This window comes from Glycine soja, chromosome 16 (genome assembly GCF_004193775.1).
Source record: "Glycine soja cultivar W05 chromosome 16, ASM419377v2, whole genome shotgun sequence".
Classification (NCBI taxonomy): Eukaryota; Viridiplantae; Streptophyta; class Magnoliopsida; order Fabales; family Fabaceae; genus Glycine; species Glycine soja.
Window position 1 is genome coordinate 31,472,156 of NC_041017.1, and position 19,632 is coordinate 31,491,787.

The 19,632-nt window shown below is 30.5% G+C and overlaps 1 protein-coding gene and 1 pseudogene across 4 annotated transcripts; both read right to left on the minus strand.

The window, feature by feature from the left end:
* Window positions 1-14: 14 nt before the first annotated feature.
* LOC114389176 (glucan endo-1,3-beta-glucosidase 3-like) lies at window positions 15-6,328 on the minus strand. 4 transcript variants are annotated; one of them, XM_028349795.1, is made up of 5 exons: window positions 5,961-6,328; window positions 2,499-2,582; window positions 1,329-2,400; window positions 619-646; window positions 15-397 (listed from the first exon to the last, which is right to left on the minus strand). In XM_028349795.1, the coding sequence occupies exons 1-5, from the start codon at window positions 5,964-5,966 to the stop codon at window positions 247-249; spliced, it is 1,341 nt and encodes a 446-aa protein (XP_028205596.1). In that variant the 5' UTR covers window positions 5,967-6,328; the 3' UTR covers window positions 15-246. The 4 variants fall into 4 exon arrangements, with proteins under 4 accessions (XP_028205596.1, XP_028205598.1, XP_028205595.1 ...); XM_028349797.1 differs by having other exon boundaries at window positions 1,329-1,859; window positions 2,076-2,582; XM_028349794.1 differs by having other exon boundaries at window positions 1,329-2,582.
* Window positions 6,329-10,212: 3,884 nt separating this feature from the next.
* Window positions 10,213-11,520, minus strand: LOC114389962 (annotated as a pseudogene).
* Window positions 11,521-19,632: the final 8,112 nt, after the last annotated feature.

A 19,632-nucleotide genomic window follows, 5' to 3' on the forward strand; every position in this document is an offset into this window, starting at 1 on the left:
AAAGATTAGACCTAACAAGGTAATTACATCAACGATTTTAAATAAATTCTTCTGGTTCGTTTGTACAAAAATCCAATGGACAACTCACGTTACAATTGCCAATATACATTTTGACCAACCTCGCCATCCTTCAAATCCTCTAAATGAGGAACACAAAAATGGGTATGCAGCAATCTCTTAAATGGTAGTTGAAGAGTGTGTCACCATTAAATAGGATTCTAATGCTGAACATGTTAGTGCGTAGTTTTACAAGACAACTACACTCAAAATTAAAGTAAGAATCACAGTGCTTGTAAAAAATCCACCATTGTAATATTGGGACAAGCACCCTGAATTTGTGGAATTTGTTGATGGAGCCAATGCTGTGCCATTTACGCTGGTAACATTTTTACCACCACTGTTCACCAAAAATATAAAGAGAAACAAAAAAGAAATGATAAGGAACATGCACCAATAAATTTTCAGCTTTTTGTGGTGAAGAAATGAGAATTGGAACAATGGAGAACAAGGCAACAACGAGTACATATAATGAAAAAATAAATTGATATCGATTATCAAACATACATATACATATATATATATATATATATATATATTAACATAAGCTTGAAATTATACCTTCCTGAAAATATACAGGAACCGTGACCTGTGTGACAATGATAATACAATAAATATCAGTTATGTAAATATGGTAACAACTTGAATGTGAGATTTGTGAATGCATGGTTTTTTCTAATGTGTAACAGATGAGTCAAGAAAATGACCAATAAAAAGAAAAGCTGTAAAAATAGCAATAATAAGTAAAATGGCCAAAAATTAATTTGCAATTTTAATAAACTTAATTTTGAACCAAATGAAAAACAAGAATGCGTAACCAGAATTCAAGAAACTGCTCTTAAAATTTCTTTGATGTAAAGCTAATGACTATGGAGAGCCAACACACCTAATATTTTTTTCAAGAGAATAAAAGGCAGAAAAAATGGCCATATTATGGCATCTATAATTTCAACATATGGTTGAGACTATCTTATGTATGAGAATATTTGAATATCACAATCTTATACATCTGGTCCAAAATACTTCTCCCCCAAATAATAGAAGTTTCATAAGAATCCACACTGCTTGTATGTCCATCATTCATCAAATCTAGTAGTTATGGTGTGCTACATGCGCAAGGGTGCAAAGTTTCCATGTATTTTTTCATTATGTCCATATATATATATATATATATATATATATTCTAATTTTTTCAAAAAAATTATTGATACTTTTCTATTCAACAGCACATGGAGATATGATTTATGAGTATGTAAAGAAAGACTCTTTACTTGGGTTTGTAGTGGTGATAGAGGCAACTCCTTTGAAATCACAGGTCCCCGCAGATTTAGCCATCTGCTGATAATATGAATTGATAGCATATGTAGCATGTGAAGCTACACTATTTGGTTCGTAACACGATTGACCCTGCAGCAAAGGCGAACAATCCACCTTCCCCGGTCCACAAGCCCAATCGAGTGCTGCCTGAAGCATCTTTGAATCGGCATTACTCTTGGCAACACAAAAAGTTTGGTTTGTTGTATCATTTGCAAATACAGTACCAGAATTAGTCAAGTGTAAGGTATACACTTGAGCTCCACTAGCATAAAACAGCCCCCAATTATTCTCAGACACTGGACCTGATTTCAAGTCTTCATTATAAAGCTCATAAATATAAGTGCTAACTGCAATTCCAGGTTGCTTGGGAGTCCCACTATTGTTAAGGACATGCCTGATCAAGTTACTATTGTAAGTGTTAGCATTGTCAACGGTTGCATCCGGCTCAGATGAGTCGCCTTTGGAGGGCCATCCTGACTCTGTGACTAAAATAGGGATGTTGGTAAACTTCAAATATGACATAGCAAAATAAGCAGCATCAACAATTGCATCAAAGACATTAGTATAATGCAGGAGGGTGTTGGAATCAATAGCTTCCTTATTCGGAGGCAAGGGCCGGAACAAAGCGTAGTCTAGAGGGACTACACCATTGGATTGCATGTAATCATAATAAGGGTACACATTGAGCATAAGATATGAACCTGTTGATTGCAAAAAGTTAAGCAAGGGAACCATGACAGGGTCCCAAGTTTTATTGAAAAATGCTTGAGATGGCGGGAAAGAGTCAAGGATGACAGAAGAAGAGTGTGGAGTAGAGACTTTGATTTGCTGGTCAAGATTGGCCGCAACTAGCGCAGCTTGAATGAATTTTAGTGCTGAGACTAGGACAGGAGCTGCATTAGGGAGGGAAGTTAGGACTTCGGATCCAACAGCTATTGCAGTGATGTTGGTAGCAGGAACATGTGCTATGACATTGCGTGCAACCCAATTTGCGGCTGTGGCATTGGACTGGCCAATGCCTAGTATCTGATCATTGGGAACAGAAACAATTACACGGATTCCTGTGTTAGCGAGTGCACGAAGCATGGCTCTGTCAGCATCATAGAGTCTAACATGTTGGATACCTTGAGCCTTAAGAAGGGCAACAACCTCTGTTGGACTTGGCATGTTGGTGACATCTGTACCAATGTTGACACCAATGAAAGCATCTGCAGAGAAAAACACCAACAAATGAAGAACTGATGAAAACTAGATCATCCAACAGAAATAGGTCGTTCATTTTCGAAACAGTGAGTCAAAGTTACCATATGATACTGATGAAATAAAACTGTGAATTAGAGATATAACAAGTAATGCAAATGCAGCAACCATCCAAAATAAATATAAAGAGAACTATGAATCTGCTTATATGTTACAGCAAATATCAATATATTAAAAGGATTTCTTTTTCCACTCTTCAAATGATTTCAAACATGTAGCTCTTTAAGCTCATCACTGCATGTAACTTAATGATCTTCAATTACTTACAAGATCAGTTGGGAATAAATCCTTAATCTCAATTTACGGCAAATCAAACAATGCAGTTAAATTTGCACTAAATTCTAAGAGACGGATGCTAAAGCCTTAAGTTAACCACCTTCAGAAACAAAATAAAAGGATTATTGGGACAATAAGCAAAGGGGCTGAACTAAATTATTTTTTTTCCCATTATGATTTGTTAATTTGCAATATTAAAAAGGAAAAACATATAGCTCATTATGTTCAGTATCTTTATTGGATAAAGGAGAGAAAATTGTTTAAAAATGAAAATTCAATTCAATAGCCTTATTAGCAAAGAATAATAATGAAAGAAATCCATTTTTTAAGAAGACACATCCACATTGAATCAAATTCATAAAAATGTCAAAAACATAATAGATCTTTCTATTGATATAACCAATTTTGGTAATTAAAAATACTACTTGTTTCTATCTCCATGGATTGCAGAGTACTATGCTCATATTGGTAACATTTTGGGGTGGGGATAAACCTAAACCCTATGGTGTAAGACTAATAATCCCCCTGTGGAATTGTTTGCCCCTGGCCACAAGGTGCTTTCAGTGGATTACAAACACTACAAGTCCACCTACATAAAAACTAGTTTTGGCATTCGAGCCATACCTCTTGGTCTGCACTGGTAGTATCTACTTTGTATTTTAGTGCAATAAGAATATTCAGTCACAGAGGATAACCCTTTTGGACAATAGTTTTATACCAACTGGATAATGAAAATTCAATTAATAGCCTGAATAATAATACAAAGGAAATCTCAAACCCATATTGTTAGTAATACTAATGAATGGCACAATCAACTGGCCAGGGGGGTAATGTGTGTCACAAGTATAAAAAAATTACGGTCCATGGACGTTATACATTTTTTTAAGGATGTTATGATTCAAGAAAAGGATAACTATTCATGTATTTTATAATCCAGGTCTACTTGTGAAAACAGACAGCTATTACATTTAGCTATGGTGTTCAGCTCCACAAGTGAGAATACTAAAATAACATAAGAATGAAGCAGAAAGGATACTAAATAATAAAAAGAATAAAGCAGAGATAGAATCCAATTGTTCATCTTGCTAATGCACAAAACCAATCAGCAGAGACTATAATAATAGCCTGAATGGTTAAAATTTTATGGTTTATCATGAACCCTTACAAAAATCTATATTAGTGTACGTGTCATCCCATGTGTTTCTTGTGTCTTATCTGTAGGGTCGGGGTACCACATTACATTATTACATATTCAAAAATTCATTTTTGATTATCAAGTTTAAATTTATAATGTTACATTTTACAAGGAAAATGCAGGGGTCTATTTCGGTCAGTTGAACTAGGTGTGTGAGTTGTTGTAAACCCGTGGTACCGTTTTTGATTGTCACGGATTAAAAAAAAAGACTAAAGAGAAATAAAAACTTATTTTTCAAAAGTTTAATTGAAAAATTAAAAAAGAAAAATTGAGTAAGTTGAATCAAACATTGAGATCCATTCACATGCCACTACCATCTCCATTCCTGAGTAAGGGTATTTTAGTCCATGACATTGTTTTTTCACAAAAATGTATTTAATGCAAACCGCAAAAGAACTGTGTGATGAGTTGGGACGCAATGACATTATTCCCAAAATCCCACTAAAAGACAGGAAGGACAGTGCGGAGATTCTACACAAAGGAAAAAAGAAAAGAAATACTATTTTCTTACAAAAGAAACTCTCCTTTAGGGAAAGAAAAAATGAATTAAAATACCTACTTACAGAACCGTTTCCCAAACTTTCTATTTGAGATTTGTCATGCTCATGCAGCAAGGTTATGCCTTTATAAATTAAATTATGATCCCTTTGGTTCAAAGGAATGAAAGAGATGTGAAAGCGAATTCAGATGAAAAAAAGGTGAAATATTTAAAATAAAGTAAAATGTAAAGGTGGAAAATCCATATCAATATTTGAAACTTTCATCTCACATGCACCCAAGTGCAATTTAACCAAACACTGCCTTAAGCTCAATCCTATTCCTTCTTTCTTCTCAACGCAGGCATATCATTTACTAATGCAATCAAATAATTATATCAAGACCCATAAATATGCCTACCATGCCCAAAATACTACATTGTAAAAAACATTATCATAATAACCACAAGAAATTCATGTAAATTTTTTATATAAAAAAAGAAATTCATGTAAATTTAGGAGAAATTATATGGTCTCGGATCCTCATATGAATAAAGCCCGACAAATCTTCACACCATATATAACTAAAATTTTCAATTTACCGAAAAAGAGATATCAACACTCCATTAGTGTCAATGTGCCATGTGGAGATGGATTAAGATCATAATAGTGATGAAGGATATAATAATTCCTCAAAACTCACCCGTTAATAAGACAGTTTCTTTCCAATAGTCACCAATTTGGTACTGAGACCCACTATAAATACTAAATGGGACCCACAATCCCACATTAAATGTAAATCACATGAATGAACTTTACAACAAGCTCACGTGACTTTCATCTTACAACAAAGTGTGGTAGAAGAAGAGTAATGACATGATTTTTAGAATTTTTTTTATAATAAGTTGGTGGTTTAAGTGATCTGAATTTAGTCTATTTCGGAGTAAGAAAGAGAAATTTCATTCAAGATGATCGGTAAAATTTCTCATTAATTATTAATAAAAACTGATGATATTCGAGGCCAATATTATGATGAAAAAAAATGCCACTTTTAACTAAGGAATGGGGGAAAAGAGAGAGAAATGTAAACCCACATGGAGAATCATGAACGGGACAATAAAAAAATAACACAACTTTCATAGGTGAAGTGGGTACACAGATAGAAGAAGGAAAGCCATATAATGAGGGGAAAAAAACAAACAAAAAATAGAAGCCAAGAAATACTACTTAACCAAAACCATTAGACATTATGAAATGAAAAACCCATTAGATAATAATACACATAGTTACATTGAGGCTACGGAATACCAAAGAACATATAAGTAGAAACTGAAAATCACATAAGGGAAACAAAGAAGGAACAAAAGAGAAACACTTACCTCCATGAGCAGGCAAAGCTATAATAACAAGCATGTAAAAAATCATGAACACAGCCATTAGAACTTCCTTAGAAAAAAGCCACTATAACTATAAACAGAAAATAAAATAATAAAAAAACTGATTCTAGCTCCACTGTGGTGTGATTTCAAAAACCCCAGAATGGAAAACAATCGAAAGGGGTTAGGAAACTTGGAAGGTTCAACGGAGAGCGAGGGAAAAAACAAAGAAAGGTTGCAGCTTTTGGAGGCTTTGAAGAGATGAGAGAGAGAAAGTGGTGGGAAATAGGAACTTTCTTGTGTTGTGATGTGAGGTGGAGGGAGGGAGAGGCTTTAGTTCTTGTCGTGGTCAAAGCTCAGAAGAAGAAGGACTTGGATTTTGTATGGATCCTCCCAACCAATGTCTTAAAAAGAGTTCATGAATAAAAAAAAAATATTTTTTAAGGAATAATTTTTTTATTAAAGAATATAATATAATAATGTTATATTATATTGATAGTTTAATGAAATGAGTTAATGATATCTTTTATAACGTTTTTATTTTCATTTATTAGTTAAGACCCGTTTGGCTCCTCTTCAAAAAAAATACTGTTTAGCTCAATTTTTTTTTGAGTATTTTTTTTAATAAAATAAAAGTTACACCAAACACTTTTATGAAAAGTTTTTTAAAATTTAAACGACTTAACTTCTATCATAGAAAAAAAAAGGGAAAGATGACTTTTTTTTTTAGATTATATGTATTTTTTTTTTTTTACCAAAGCCAGCTTTCATCAAACAAGTTAGAACGAATCATATAGATGATAAAATTCTTCGTTAAATATTTAATATAATTACATATTTATGATTTAACTCATGATTACTAACTAAAATAAAAACATTTAAATATTTAATATAATTATATATTTATGACTTAAACTTATGCTCACTAATGATATTAAAAACAACTCAAGATAGGATTAAATTATTTGTCAATTTAAAATATTAAGTATTAATTATTTTTTCAATAATACTATTTTATTTAGTGTAAGAAATAAATGCACTGGTGAATATATATTTATCTGATTCTAAAAATATTAATGTTTTACTTGTTTCTTTTAAAATTATTTGTGTTTTAAAAGTTTTAAATATCATTAATTATTTTTTACAAATACTCATATTTAATAATTTTTATTTGTTGTAGAAAAACAATGGTTATTAGAACTAAAGTTTAATGGGCACCTATTATTAATGTAAAAATTTGTATTTTTCAATCAATTAGAAATAATTATAGATATGATTTTTGAGACAATTATTATATAAATAAGCAAAATTATCAAATATAGTTAATAGTACTAAATTTGTAACAATTTTTATTATTTTGTCAAAATTACCCTTATTAAAGTGATTGAGACTCAATCTTTCATTCCACTTACTTATTTTTTCACCTAAATAATTAATGTGTGTTAATATTTTTATCTCATCCTTATAAAAGAAATAATATTTATTTTTTTTGGTTTAATTACTGTTTTAGTCCCTGAAGTAGTTAGGGTATATATTTTTTTAGTTTCTAAAATTTAAAAATATTTTTTTAGTATTTGAATTTTGAAAAATTATTTTTTTAGTCTCTAACATAATAAATTGATATTTAATGTCAATTTTTAATGCTTTGTGATGATTTTTTAGCACTTTATGATAATTTTAAAATGCAAAATTTAAAATGAACCAGCATTATGGCTTAATATGGAAAATCAATTTTCTTGCCAAACTAGTTTCAATAAATTTTGAAATAAGTATAAAAACTAGTTTTAAACAAGTTTAATTGTCATTTTAGTTTCTAAATTTGGGATGTATGTTTTTTTTACCCTAAAATTTTAATTTTTTTGTTCTTGAATTTTGAAAAATTATTCTTTTTGGTCTCTAGCATAATAAATTAATATTTTATGACAGTTTTTAGTTTTCATAAATTATTTTTTATTTTTTAATAGCTTGAATTTGTATTTTAAAACTGTCATAATACTAAAAAACTGTCACAAAATTCTAAAAATTATCACAAAGTGTCAATTTATTGTATCAAGAACTAAAAAAACATTTATAAATTTTAGCAACTAAAAAAATATATTCCAAATTCAAGGACTAAAATAGTAATTAAATCTTTATTTTTTTAATACATAACATTTATTTTAAAGTAACTAAGGGTATTTGGATTAAAAAATAATTAATGTGAAAAATAACTTGAAAAAATCTCAGAAAAAGAAACAAACAAAATTGAAAAAAAATTATATTCAGAGGCATATGTAATAATAAAAAGAGGTGTTTTAATTAAAGACAATACTACTCCCTTTATAATGGACAAAGAAAAATCAATAGATAGATTAATAAAAATAATATTTTTACAAAATTATTTTATTATCATTAATTATTTTTTTAGCTCATATCATTAATATAATAAGAGATACAAATAAATAATAATAATTAATATTACATTAAAAATTAAAATAATTATTATTTTGAAACAGATTTCTTTTTATTACACAATACACAAGGATTATTATGAATCGGAGGTGTATTTATTAGTAATAAGTTATTTTAGATGATGAATGTGTTTGTAAAAATAAATAAATGATGAATGTGTGTAAGGGATCCAAGGGCTGAGACTGATAGTACTACTACATAGAGGACAAGAAACTCAGGCTTTAATTATAGAAATGTTTGATTCAGTGTTGGTATGTTGTATAGTGATGAATGATAATGCTGCTATGCTATTGTTGCAGTTAGAGAAACGCTGATTGGTGGGACACGATCTACGAGAACACTACTACACCTGCAAATTATTATTACTACATATTTAATGTTAACAACTGTTTTCACACTTTTGTTATTTTTTATAGGCTAAAAAAGCATCAAATTTGTTCTTAATTTTTATTAATATTATCAAGTTTGGTCTCAATTCTTAAAAAAATAATGTACTATTAGTTTTAGTTATAATTTTGTTTTAAAAATCACTTATTCAATATGTGATAGGAGTATATATTAACTATTTAAAATACAAAATATTATTTTACAGTTATATAATTCAAATTATAATAAAAATTAAATAATAATGTTAAAAGCATATAAACTGTAACCCAAATACTATATAAACTTTTTAAGGGACGTGTGAAAATATATTTAGAAAAAAAAATAGTGTTTCAGGAAACAAGCCCTTGAGCAAGAACAGGGCCAAAATCTCATTGGAATGGGAGGTAAAAGAAAGGCTAAAAAATCAAAATGGAAACACATAACAAAGCTTGCCGTAAGAGTAGGCCAGAACACATATATTGAACAAGTCTAAAAAGCATATATTATGTTGTTGCTTCATACACTTTTCAAATTGTTTTCTTCACTCTTTTCAGATTGTTTTTATAATCTTTTGTATTCGTCATTCTAGAAATAAATTAAAAATATATATTGTAAAATATAATTTTACATTCCAGAATATCATTCTGAAAGGCTAAAAGGAAGGGCAAGAAGCAATAGCCCATATATATTATTGACAGAAGCCAAACTCTTAGTGATTGGCCAAGAAAGCCAGTATTACAATAGAAAAATCAAAAACAGCAAAATGCTAGGCATAGCCCCCCCCCCCCCCCCCCCCCCCCTCCCATTACGATAAACATAAACAGACAAACGTTTTTTATTTTTATTTTTATAATAACAGTCAAATAAATAAAAGAAAGAACAAAAATGTCTAAAATGAGAAAATAGGGATTGGTTAGTTGTGTGAAAATAGGCGGGGAGAGAAATGATGTCTTAGAAAAAAATTTATTTGAGTCCTATTGGTTTTCATTTTATTTTTTTGAACTTCAAAATTATTTTATTCTCTCCATTAAACACTTAACTCCTCTTTCACCCGAGAATGTTCCAATTTATAAAAATGAAAATAAAAGCTTGAATAATAGGAAACACATTTTATTTCTTCATAAAATTCAAATCAAACCATTATGACCTTAATTATCTCTAAAATAGCACAAAGACGCCCCCACCAAGAGGATAGTGGACCATTCCTACATCTAAGAGGGGCCTTCAAGACCACCATTATTATTATTCCTAAAAGCTAAAAGTAACATCAACAAAATAAAAGAAACAAACTTAAAGAAAATTCCTAACAAATACTAAAATCTAGAACTTCCTCCTCTCATTGGTTACTGTTGTTTGTCAAAGTGCATCGATTGCAAGCCTGTTTCTCTGGGACTCTACATCAAGTTGGTCCAAACACTTTTTCATTAACATTAATGGATCATTTCTGCTTGCCAAGACATAGCTGCAAAAAATAAAAATAAAAACAAGAACAAAATTGATTAGGTTCACTTTTTTAGTCCTTTACCATGGAAATTAGAATAAAGTGACTATGCTAAAATAAATTAATTACCCTTTTCACATTAGATAAAGAATCACTAGATTCACAATGACCCTTCTTAAAGGATCCACATTCACCTTAGGCACACCAAAGCTAGCAAATTTAATTTCAGATATGACTTGGTTCTCCTTGCAAGCTAATTCCAATGCATGTCCTTCATAGGCTTTTGCACATGCTTTTGCAATAGTTACACTGGCAATTTTAACTTCAAAGGGGTTCTTCAAACAAAACCAATGTGTTATCCTCACCATTACGAAGAAATGAGTCTGGGACATGGTACCTACAAAGAAAGCAACAAAATTTAGTGTACATTTCATTGACACATTTTTTCAATGAATCATTTGAAATTATTCTTATATTTACCATCTTTTAGTAGACTTTCCACAATTTGTCGTGCATTTGTTTGACCCATGTGTTCCACGGTAATCACATGTTGAACTACTACAACCATTTTCACCTGCAAGATAGCTTGTCCAATACCTACCAATGTTGTTACCATTTACCCAAGCTTGACCCTTTCCCGAACCTTTCAAATCTAGCACAACTGGATCAGTTCCTATGGGAGTTCTGAATGTAGTCTGCAAGAATAAATATTTTAAAAATGTTAGATTACTAAGCAAGTCATGAAATATTAATATTTGAGAATTATCAAATAGGTTCTTAATTTTTGAATCCTTAAACTAATTTTTTTATTGAGTTCCTAAACTAAAGAATCAGATCTCTGAAATTTTGAACCACTAGAAAATGACAATTTTTAAAATCCTAAAGACTTAATAATTTTTTTTACAAGATGCAAGGACCCAATTAAAAAAATTACTTTAGAATCTATTTAAAAATTCTCAACAAGTTTAGGGACATGATATGATTTTATCACATGAGCCAAGGATACTACATAAACCACTGTAAAAATCGAATTTGAATCTAAAGAATGACATGCAGTTAATTGTAAATTGTACCCAAGTTGAAATCAAGCATAATACTTCTATGCAATTGATATAAGAAACTAAAAGGGATATATATAGTAATTAATTATACCTTGTACCACATGAATATTTTATCTGTTGGAAGACCATTTGCAAACCATCCTTCAGTGATGCCAGGGGAATATAACTTCATGTTCTCACCGTGCATTCCAACCTTATAACTCCACACGGTTTGTGGAGATATCCTTGGCCACCTCAGTACCATCCTTTTGTGACACCAATTGAACGCCACTAACACCAACTTATATATTGTCAAAGTAGGCACCATAGTTCTGTTTCAAAATAAAGGACAATGTTAATTAGTTATGTAATAACCAACACTTATGCAATGTGTAGTTGTTACTTACTGGTAAACCAACAGTGCCACTAATTAGAGATACCTCATTTTTCCCAAGTTTCAATTTGATGTCTGCCTCAAAAATGAACGAGTACTTTCCATAGGTAGCATATTGGGAACCTGTGAGGCAAATCAACAAAAGGAAGAACATAAACCTAAAACTTAGTAAACTATTTTTAATTGGCAAAATGAGGTTTGAAAATTGAAATTTTCCACTATAAACTTACCAATATGTGCTCCATTAACAAATACATGAAGTACATGTCCTTTGGTTTCACTCTTAGCTTAAGATCACGGGACAAAATGGGGTCGCCTTGTTTGACGTCAACTGAGGATTGTTTTCTCACACAAATTAGTGGGCAATAAGTAATAAATGTACACCTCAATACAAAATATTAAGGTAACATAAAGAAATTAATAATTACCTGATGATGTATCATAAGTAATCACTTGTATCATTTGTCACCTTTTGATCCAAAAGCTGAGGAGTAGTTATAGCAACAGATCCAAGGACTTTTGCCATCTTTCATTTGCTCCAAATGCGTATGCAGACATCCATTGTCCTTTTTCTTAAAAAGTATATAACCATGAATCATGTTTTTCTCTAAATTATGCTTTACCGTATTCATTCAAAGGAGTATCATAGTCATGTGAAGTAGTGATATATGGTCTTCCTGAAATTCATCCAAAATTGGTACCTCCATGCTACTATTATGGAAAAAAAACAATTTAAACAATAAATACAACTTATCATTTATATACTAAATTTTTAAAAATAGAAGTAATGCAATTAGTTACCATATAGTAATTTTGGAATGTGCCACCATACTGAAAAAATCGCCCAACAACAAAAGCAACATCCTCAGCAGTATGTGGAGTTGAGTCCTCCCCAATTCATGAACCTCATCACAAGCACTATATTATTTGAATGAAATTTTTTACAATCAAACAAATAAAAATAAACATTAAAAAGGTAAATTAAAAATTATTTAAAAATGAGAATGAAGAACAAACCAGCCAATCCAATTCTCGGTTCACATTTTTGGTTTGTTCTTGCTGTTGGGATATTATTGGTCACAATAGAAACTATTACATGTGTTAATCTAATTTAAGGCAACCAAAAAAATTAAATAATTATCATAAACCAAAAAATTCAAAATTATAATTATAAAAAAATTAATATGTATTACCATTGATCTGGAACATCACTTTATTGATACATGAATCAAAACATAACTGTTTGATAGGATTAAGCTAATTGAGCACACCATTGAACATACTATTTTCCATTTTGACCATATGAGCGCATTATATTTCCAAATTCATTTGCAAATCTATGTTAGTGCACAAAGTCAATATTTATAAGACTTATAATAATTGTTAAAAAAAAGTAGAACATATGTTACAAAACTAAACCTAAGCAAGAATAATGGGTCCTCCTTTGTGATGCAAATTCTCATACCGCATCATGTCCACTATGATTGTAGTGAATTTTTTCATCTCATCCTGCAGTAGATTAAATGGAGATCAATTAGGACATCAATTGGGATTACAAAAATGAAACATATTAATTTTTAATTAAGCTTGTGCCTTACAAAACTGATATGCAATCTGAAAATGAGCATAATAAATTATAGTGACTTACGTAAAAAAAAATATTGTCCTAAATTCGATGTTTGATATATTATGCAACCACATCGAAAATCACCTAGTATATAAAAAATAAATCAAATTATTTAAACTATATGATTAAGAAATTATGAAAAACAATATCATAAGTAAAACAATTTTTATTTCTTACCCATAATTTCATTATGCACATACATATGGACCAATTCGAAGCACACGGCATGAAGCCCTTGATTCTGAATGGTTTTAATAAATCTCACAAGATCTAGATTTTCAGAAAAATCATACTAAAAGTTTGAATTGCACAAAAATCTAGATTTTCAGGAAAATCATTCTAGTTACATGATCCACCTTTGAAAGATCCCATAGTTTGAATTGCTTTAAAAACTTCCTATAACGATACAGAAGCACCAAGAGCTAGCAATCTATCACTGTCAATCATGGGAAACATACCTGACACATAAAAGGGAACATCAGAAGCATCAACAAAAAAAAAAGTTCATATAAAAATCAGTTGCATGCTTCTTTAACTCCTCTTGCTCCGAAATCCAATCACCATCTTCATTTTGAAGAGTCTCAATTTTATTTTTCCATCTTTTAATGATCATCGTGCCATGAAATAATTTGGAATTACGGTCTCCAAAGGCCAGCCACTTAGGGCGAGATTTTTGGAACCACAGAATATCCTTTTAGATCAAAACTTCCTCATAATCTTTCCAAACCAAATTAATGTCATCAAACAGTTAGAAGCCAAAGATATCTTTATATTCAAACTATTTAACTTCCCCATCAACTTTTTCTTATTTGCAAAAATATTACCAAAGACCTCTTTATTCCATTTTTGGACATCATCACGGAAATGATTTAATTGAGCATTCCAAGTTAAGCCTTGTTTCTAGTTCTACTTTACAAATCTATGGAAATCTGCATGAGTTATCCAAGAGGCCAAAAAGTGAAAAGGCCTCTCCTATGACTATTTTTCGAATAATTAGCACAAAATTTCACCAAGAGAGGTCTATGATCAGATTTGAAAGGCGATAAATGCAAAACAATAGCATCTTGAAAAAGAAGCCTCCACTGCAGGTTAATTAACATTTTGTCCAGCCTTTGCTCCAAGTTTCCTCTTTTCCTAGTGAAAGGGTAGCCTTGAAAACCTGCATCAATAAGTTCGCAGCCATTCAATACTCCCTGAAAACCAAGAATCCCTCTCAAGGAAGGGTTCACAACTCCACCACACATTTCATGAACATGAAGAGTAGAATTGAATTCACCTAGAAGAGCCCAAGGACTATTAATATCAGAAGTTAGCTCTTTAAACATACCCCATAACTCCTGTCTATACAGAAAATGAGGACTAGCATAAACAACTGTCAACAACCATTCAGTTGAATGCTTCCATCAAACTTTCATGTGAACAAAATATTTGGAGTGATTTAGAATCAGGACCTTCCACAAACTAGAATCCTAAATGCACCAAATGCCTCCAGATTGTCCACTAGCATCCTCAATGAAAGAACCATCCCAACCAACTTTCTTAATAGTGTTATTTGCATTTTGCCTATTAGAGTGAGTTTCAAGCAAAAATAAAAAATAAAAAAATAGAAGTAGCATATTCCCTTCTAATGTTACCAATCAAAGAAGCAAAGCCAACATTAGCCTTCTTCTCCTCTAATTTCCCTTTCAATTTTGAATTTTTTTGTCATTAGTTTTCCCTTTCCCCACCACCACAGGAGAAACTTTTGTATTTTTAACTTTCTGGCCATTCTTTTGGTTCACAGACAACTTGCTTTTCTATTTAGGCTCATTATTATTCTTTTAATTTCCTTTTGGGCCATCTGCTGTTATTCTCGAGCTGGGCCCAATATCCTTACCTTCCTCATGAAAAACTGAAAATCATGACCCAACCTTAGACTTAGTGGCTCCTTTAGATTCTGGATCCACTTTTCTAGGAATAGAAATTGCACCAACTCTTGTACTGCCTCCCACCATTGGTTTCTTGCGAAAATTCTTTTTCACCAAAAGCCATGGGCCATAAATGCTCTTATTCTCCATTAATGACTGGTTAATAGGAATATAATCAAGTACAGATTTTTACCTACACCAGTTACTCCATTCCCATTAATATTTATATCAGCCATTAATTGCACCAAAACCTCTTCTACCACACCCTCTTTGGTAGCTCCCCTGAGCCACTTTATTGGGAACCTGGACCACCTCTGATAATTTTCTTTCCATGCATCCATTCTCCTTATGATCGTATCTAGCATGGAGACCTTCATATTGTTAACTAATAAGATATCCCTACGTGATAACCTTTGGCTGCAACGGCTTATCAAGATCGATCTCAACACATTCTTGCGAACTAACCGCAAAATTGAACAGTGTCACCCTATCAATTTTCAACATTTCACCCAGAGTAGAACCAAGTCTCCACAAGAATTGATCATTTAAATAATTCAATAGGGAGTTCTGGGATACATATTCACACAACCAGTCTTTGTCCCACTGTTGTATTTGCCAGGAAAAATGGCCTCCATCGTACGATTCAATTTTGCTTTGAGAATATGATAATTGACCTTAGTGCCTAGCACCGTAATCATAAGAGAACCCTTCCAAGGTTTACACCATTCATTAAACTCTTCATCTAAAGTATGGATTTCATGATAATGATCACTAACCTCCTTGGAGATAGGAGGAGGGGGAATTTCTTTGTCCGGTTGGCCCAAAAATCTCCCATCAAAAGGAGAAAAAGGAACCGCTCCATCACCAACTAGTAGCTTCTCTTTATACGAGTCTTTTTTATTATCATTTTCTCCAAATCCTTCTGCTTCACATCGTCTGAACCATCCTCATTATTTGGCTTTCTTTTCACCTTTCTAGTGCTTCAAAGAAGGTCTTCCTTGGAAGATTCAGTCAAAACCCTAGCAAAGCTCTCTCACACTCCATATCTCATCTTGGGACTTTTATAATGTGTTCTTTTTTAAATAGCACATTTAATCCATTGCTTCTCAATTTTTTTAATTTCCTTTCATTCATTCTAATTGATCTTGTCAATTATGAAATCCAATTCAATTCAATTACCGTTTCAAAGAATTGTTGAATAGTTGGCACAATTTAAGTATAGCCCTAGTGGGAGATATACTCTCATTTATTATATAAGTACTCCTATGATACATGTACTTATGTTAGTTTTATAGCTGTACATTGGACAATATATATATATATATATATATATATATATATATATATATATATATATAGGAATAGGTATATGTGACAACATCTCGAGACGTGCAGATAACATGTCTTTTTTTATAAAAAAATTTTGTATAATTATAAGCAAATTTGGGTCGACTCATGAATATAAGAGCCGCATCTTAAGCTTGCATGTTATGGACTAACCCGTAAAACAAAAAAAAAAAAAATGTTAAGACCTTGATATTTAATTTAGAAGGTTTGAATGTTTTTCATTGGTACAAATCTTGATATAGTTTAGTTAATTATAAATGTTAGTATATTTTAATATGATAGATTTTAGCTTTAAAAAAAAGGGAAAAAGCCTTCTAGTTTGATAAATTTTTCATTTTTTAAAATTATTCTTTTTAGATTAGTATATGGGTCCATGGACCACTCTGTTTACCCTTTTACTTTGCTGATCAGATAAAAACCTTAAAAAAAACATTTTTCTTGCGGATCGAGCTTATTTAACCCTATAAAACACGAGTTTTGTGAGTCATACCTATATACCCACCCCTAAATACCCCTAAATATATAGAATTCTCGCATGAGTTTTTTTTTGGGGGGGGTGACAGACTTACCATTAGATACCTAGATTTTTCCTTTTTACGCATTCATATTTTTGTTTATAAAAAAGTTGAAGTGCTTTTTTGAATGTGGTCCGTCCACTTCCTAATTAATATGTTCAAACCTGGGACAAGCTTCGCTAGAATGAAGGTATCATTATTTCTATTGGGTTTGTTTTTTTCAGTAGGGGTCAGGGAAGGCCTAGGCTTAGTTTATATTTATACTGACATTGATTAAATGTGAATTTACATTATATATCCCTTAATAAAACAGCCATCTTTTTCAGCAAAAAAAATATATGATAAAAGAAGTAGCTATCAGTTTCTTGTTCTCATTCCCTTGTTAATGATTGCACTGATCAATTTCTCATGACCAAGAGGACTAACACTCGATTGTGATTTAACACTTTCAATAAGAAGAGCATGACGGGTCCCTTATTTAGTTATTTTTTCTTTGTTCTATATAGCAGAATTCCTTATTTATAATTTAATTAAAATATTAATATTGTAATTTTTTTTACATAATATCAAATTTTTATATAGTTGTCTTATAATTTGTTTTTCAACATAACTAAACCTTAAAAAACTAGTTTAAAAAATGAAAATTATCACATATTTATATATTTTATTTTGATGATATGATAATCATCTTGAGAGAAAACTTTACATAATTTGATATATGCGACTGATTCAACAATAATATTTCCTAATATTATTTTAAAAACTATATTTGGAGTGATTATTTATTTATTTAATTAATTGTATAAAAATCTTTATATTAAAAATATATTAAAATTAAACTCTTTAATTCCTCAGCTTATGAATGCTGACTGCTTGTTAATAAGAATATTCCATGGTATCTCAGAATAGTGAAATCAAAATGTTTGAATTTTGTGTCAAAGAAGATGATTTTACCTATCCCCATCACCCCCATATTTTTTTTCCTCCAAAACCAATAAATAAGATAAGGGATCGATCCTTGTATGGCTTTATTGTTACGTACTTGGATGCTTAGTGACAAATTTTGGATTACATTTCTTATTGGCCTAAACTCTGGTTCAAAACTTCAAAGATCATGAACTTTTTTAGATTCTTTTATTCTAATTAACTGACTTGAAACATGATTGCTTCGTATAAGAACAAAATGAAAGTAATTTGCATCACTAACTTCTCTTTATTCTGTATATAATATTACCAACATGATTTGGTCGTATGTGTGAACGAGACTTTTTCTTCGTGACTTAAATCTGAAAAGCAGAGTTTTATTTCCACTCACACACGGATATAGATATGAATGACACACTCCCTATATGCGTGGCATGCCACTTTTAGATTTCATTAATTATTGCATTAACATTAAGTAATCATATTTGTATTAACAAACAAGTTTCTTAACTATAATGAAATTATGAGAACGATGTTCGATCAATTTTACACTTTCTGGGGTTTATCGTTTACTATTGTGTACTCAAAAATAGTATTTTTAAGCTACGTATTAGAGATAGTAACCACCAATTAGGCGCAGCTTCTTAGGTATTAGTCTATGTTTGAAGTTTGAATTTTGGTCCCTTGTTTTCTCATTATTCATGAGAAGTAATAAAAAAAATCCGGTTATATTATATATGTGAATTATTTATAAATTTTATTAGTGACTAATTTTTGTCAAATAAACTTACTATAATTTTTAGTAAAATCATTTTTCTTAGTTATATTTTTTTAATCAAGAGATAATTTATTTATTCTAGATAACTCATTTAACCTTTAATAAAAGTTTTCCTTTCAACTATATTTTTTTTATAAAACTTAAATATAAAACCTTAGTCAAGTTATGATATTATTTCATGTTAGACTTAAAATTCAATTTCACTTCAACTAATATAATATTATAAAGAAATCTATGCATAATAAAGATGATAAGAAAGGCAATAATAGAGACAAAATAATCTAATTGAGTGTCAAAGTAGAGCTAATTTGGAGTATATTGTTGGCTACGAAAATGGGGAGAAAAGGTTAAGGTGATTAGCAGAAAATAATTAAGCTTTCTTGCCCAAAAGGTAAAACATTTAATTGATATAATGTCATGTGTCTGAATGAAAGCCAACTGTCTCAACTAGTGAAACAGTATTTGGTTTAGGGATGAAGTGTCCCTAGCTGGCCTGATCTCTAGATTGCTATTCAGATATTGCTGCGCGTTATACGCTGCTAAATCACCATATATAATTACAACCTCTCTTTATATATAGATAATAATATTCATGTAGTTTCGATATCAGTAATTTAATGATAATATTATTATTAGAGTTTAATTATTATACATTCACAATGTATCATTTGGTCATAAATTATTTTAAAATAATTATTTTAAAATTTAATAAATTTATCATTTACAATAAATTACAATTAAATGATTGTATAAAAAAATTATATTTATTGATGCATAACCTTTTTTCTCATAATAGAGCTGATATTTTTTTAAAAAATAGTCATAATTTATAAAGCTTAAGTACAATCAATGAATATATACTAACATATACCGAATAATTTATTA

Excerpts from the sequence above, each read along its gene's own strand:
- LOC114389176 (XM_028349794.1), bottom strand. The coding sequence starts at position 6,018 with ATGGCTGTGTTCATGATTTTTTACATGCTTGTTATTATAGCTTTGCCT. Across the intron at positions 2,583-5,960 it reads AGCTTTGCCTGCTCATGGAG|ATGCTTTCATTGGTGTCAAC; the intron begins GTAAGTGTTTCT and ends TTTTCTCTGCAG. Across the intron at positions 398-618 it reads TCCTGTATATTTTCAGGAAG|TGGTGGTAAAAATGTTACCA; the intron begins GTATAATTTCAA and ends TTTGGTGAACAG.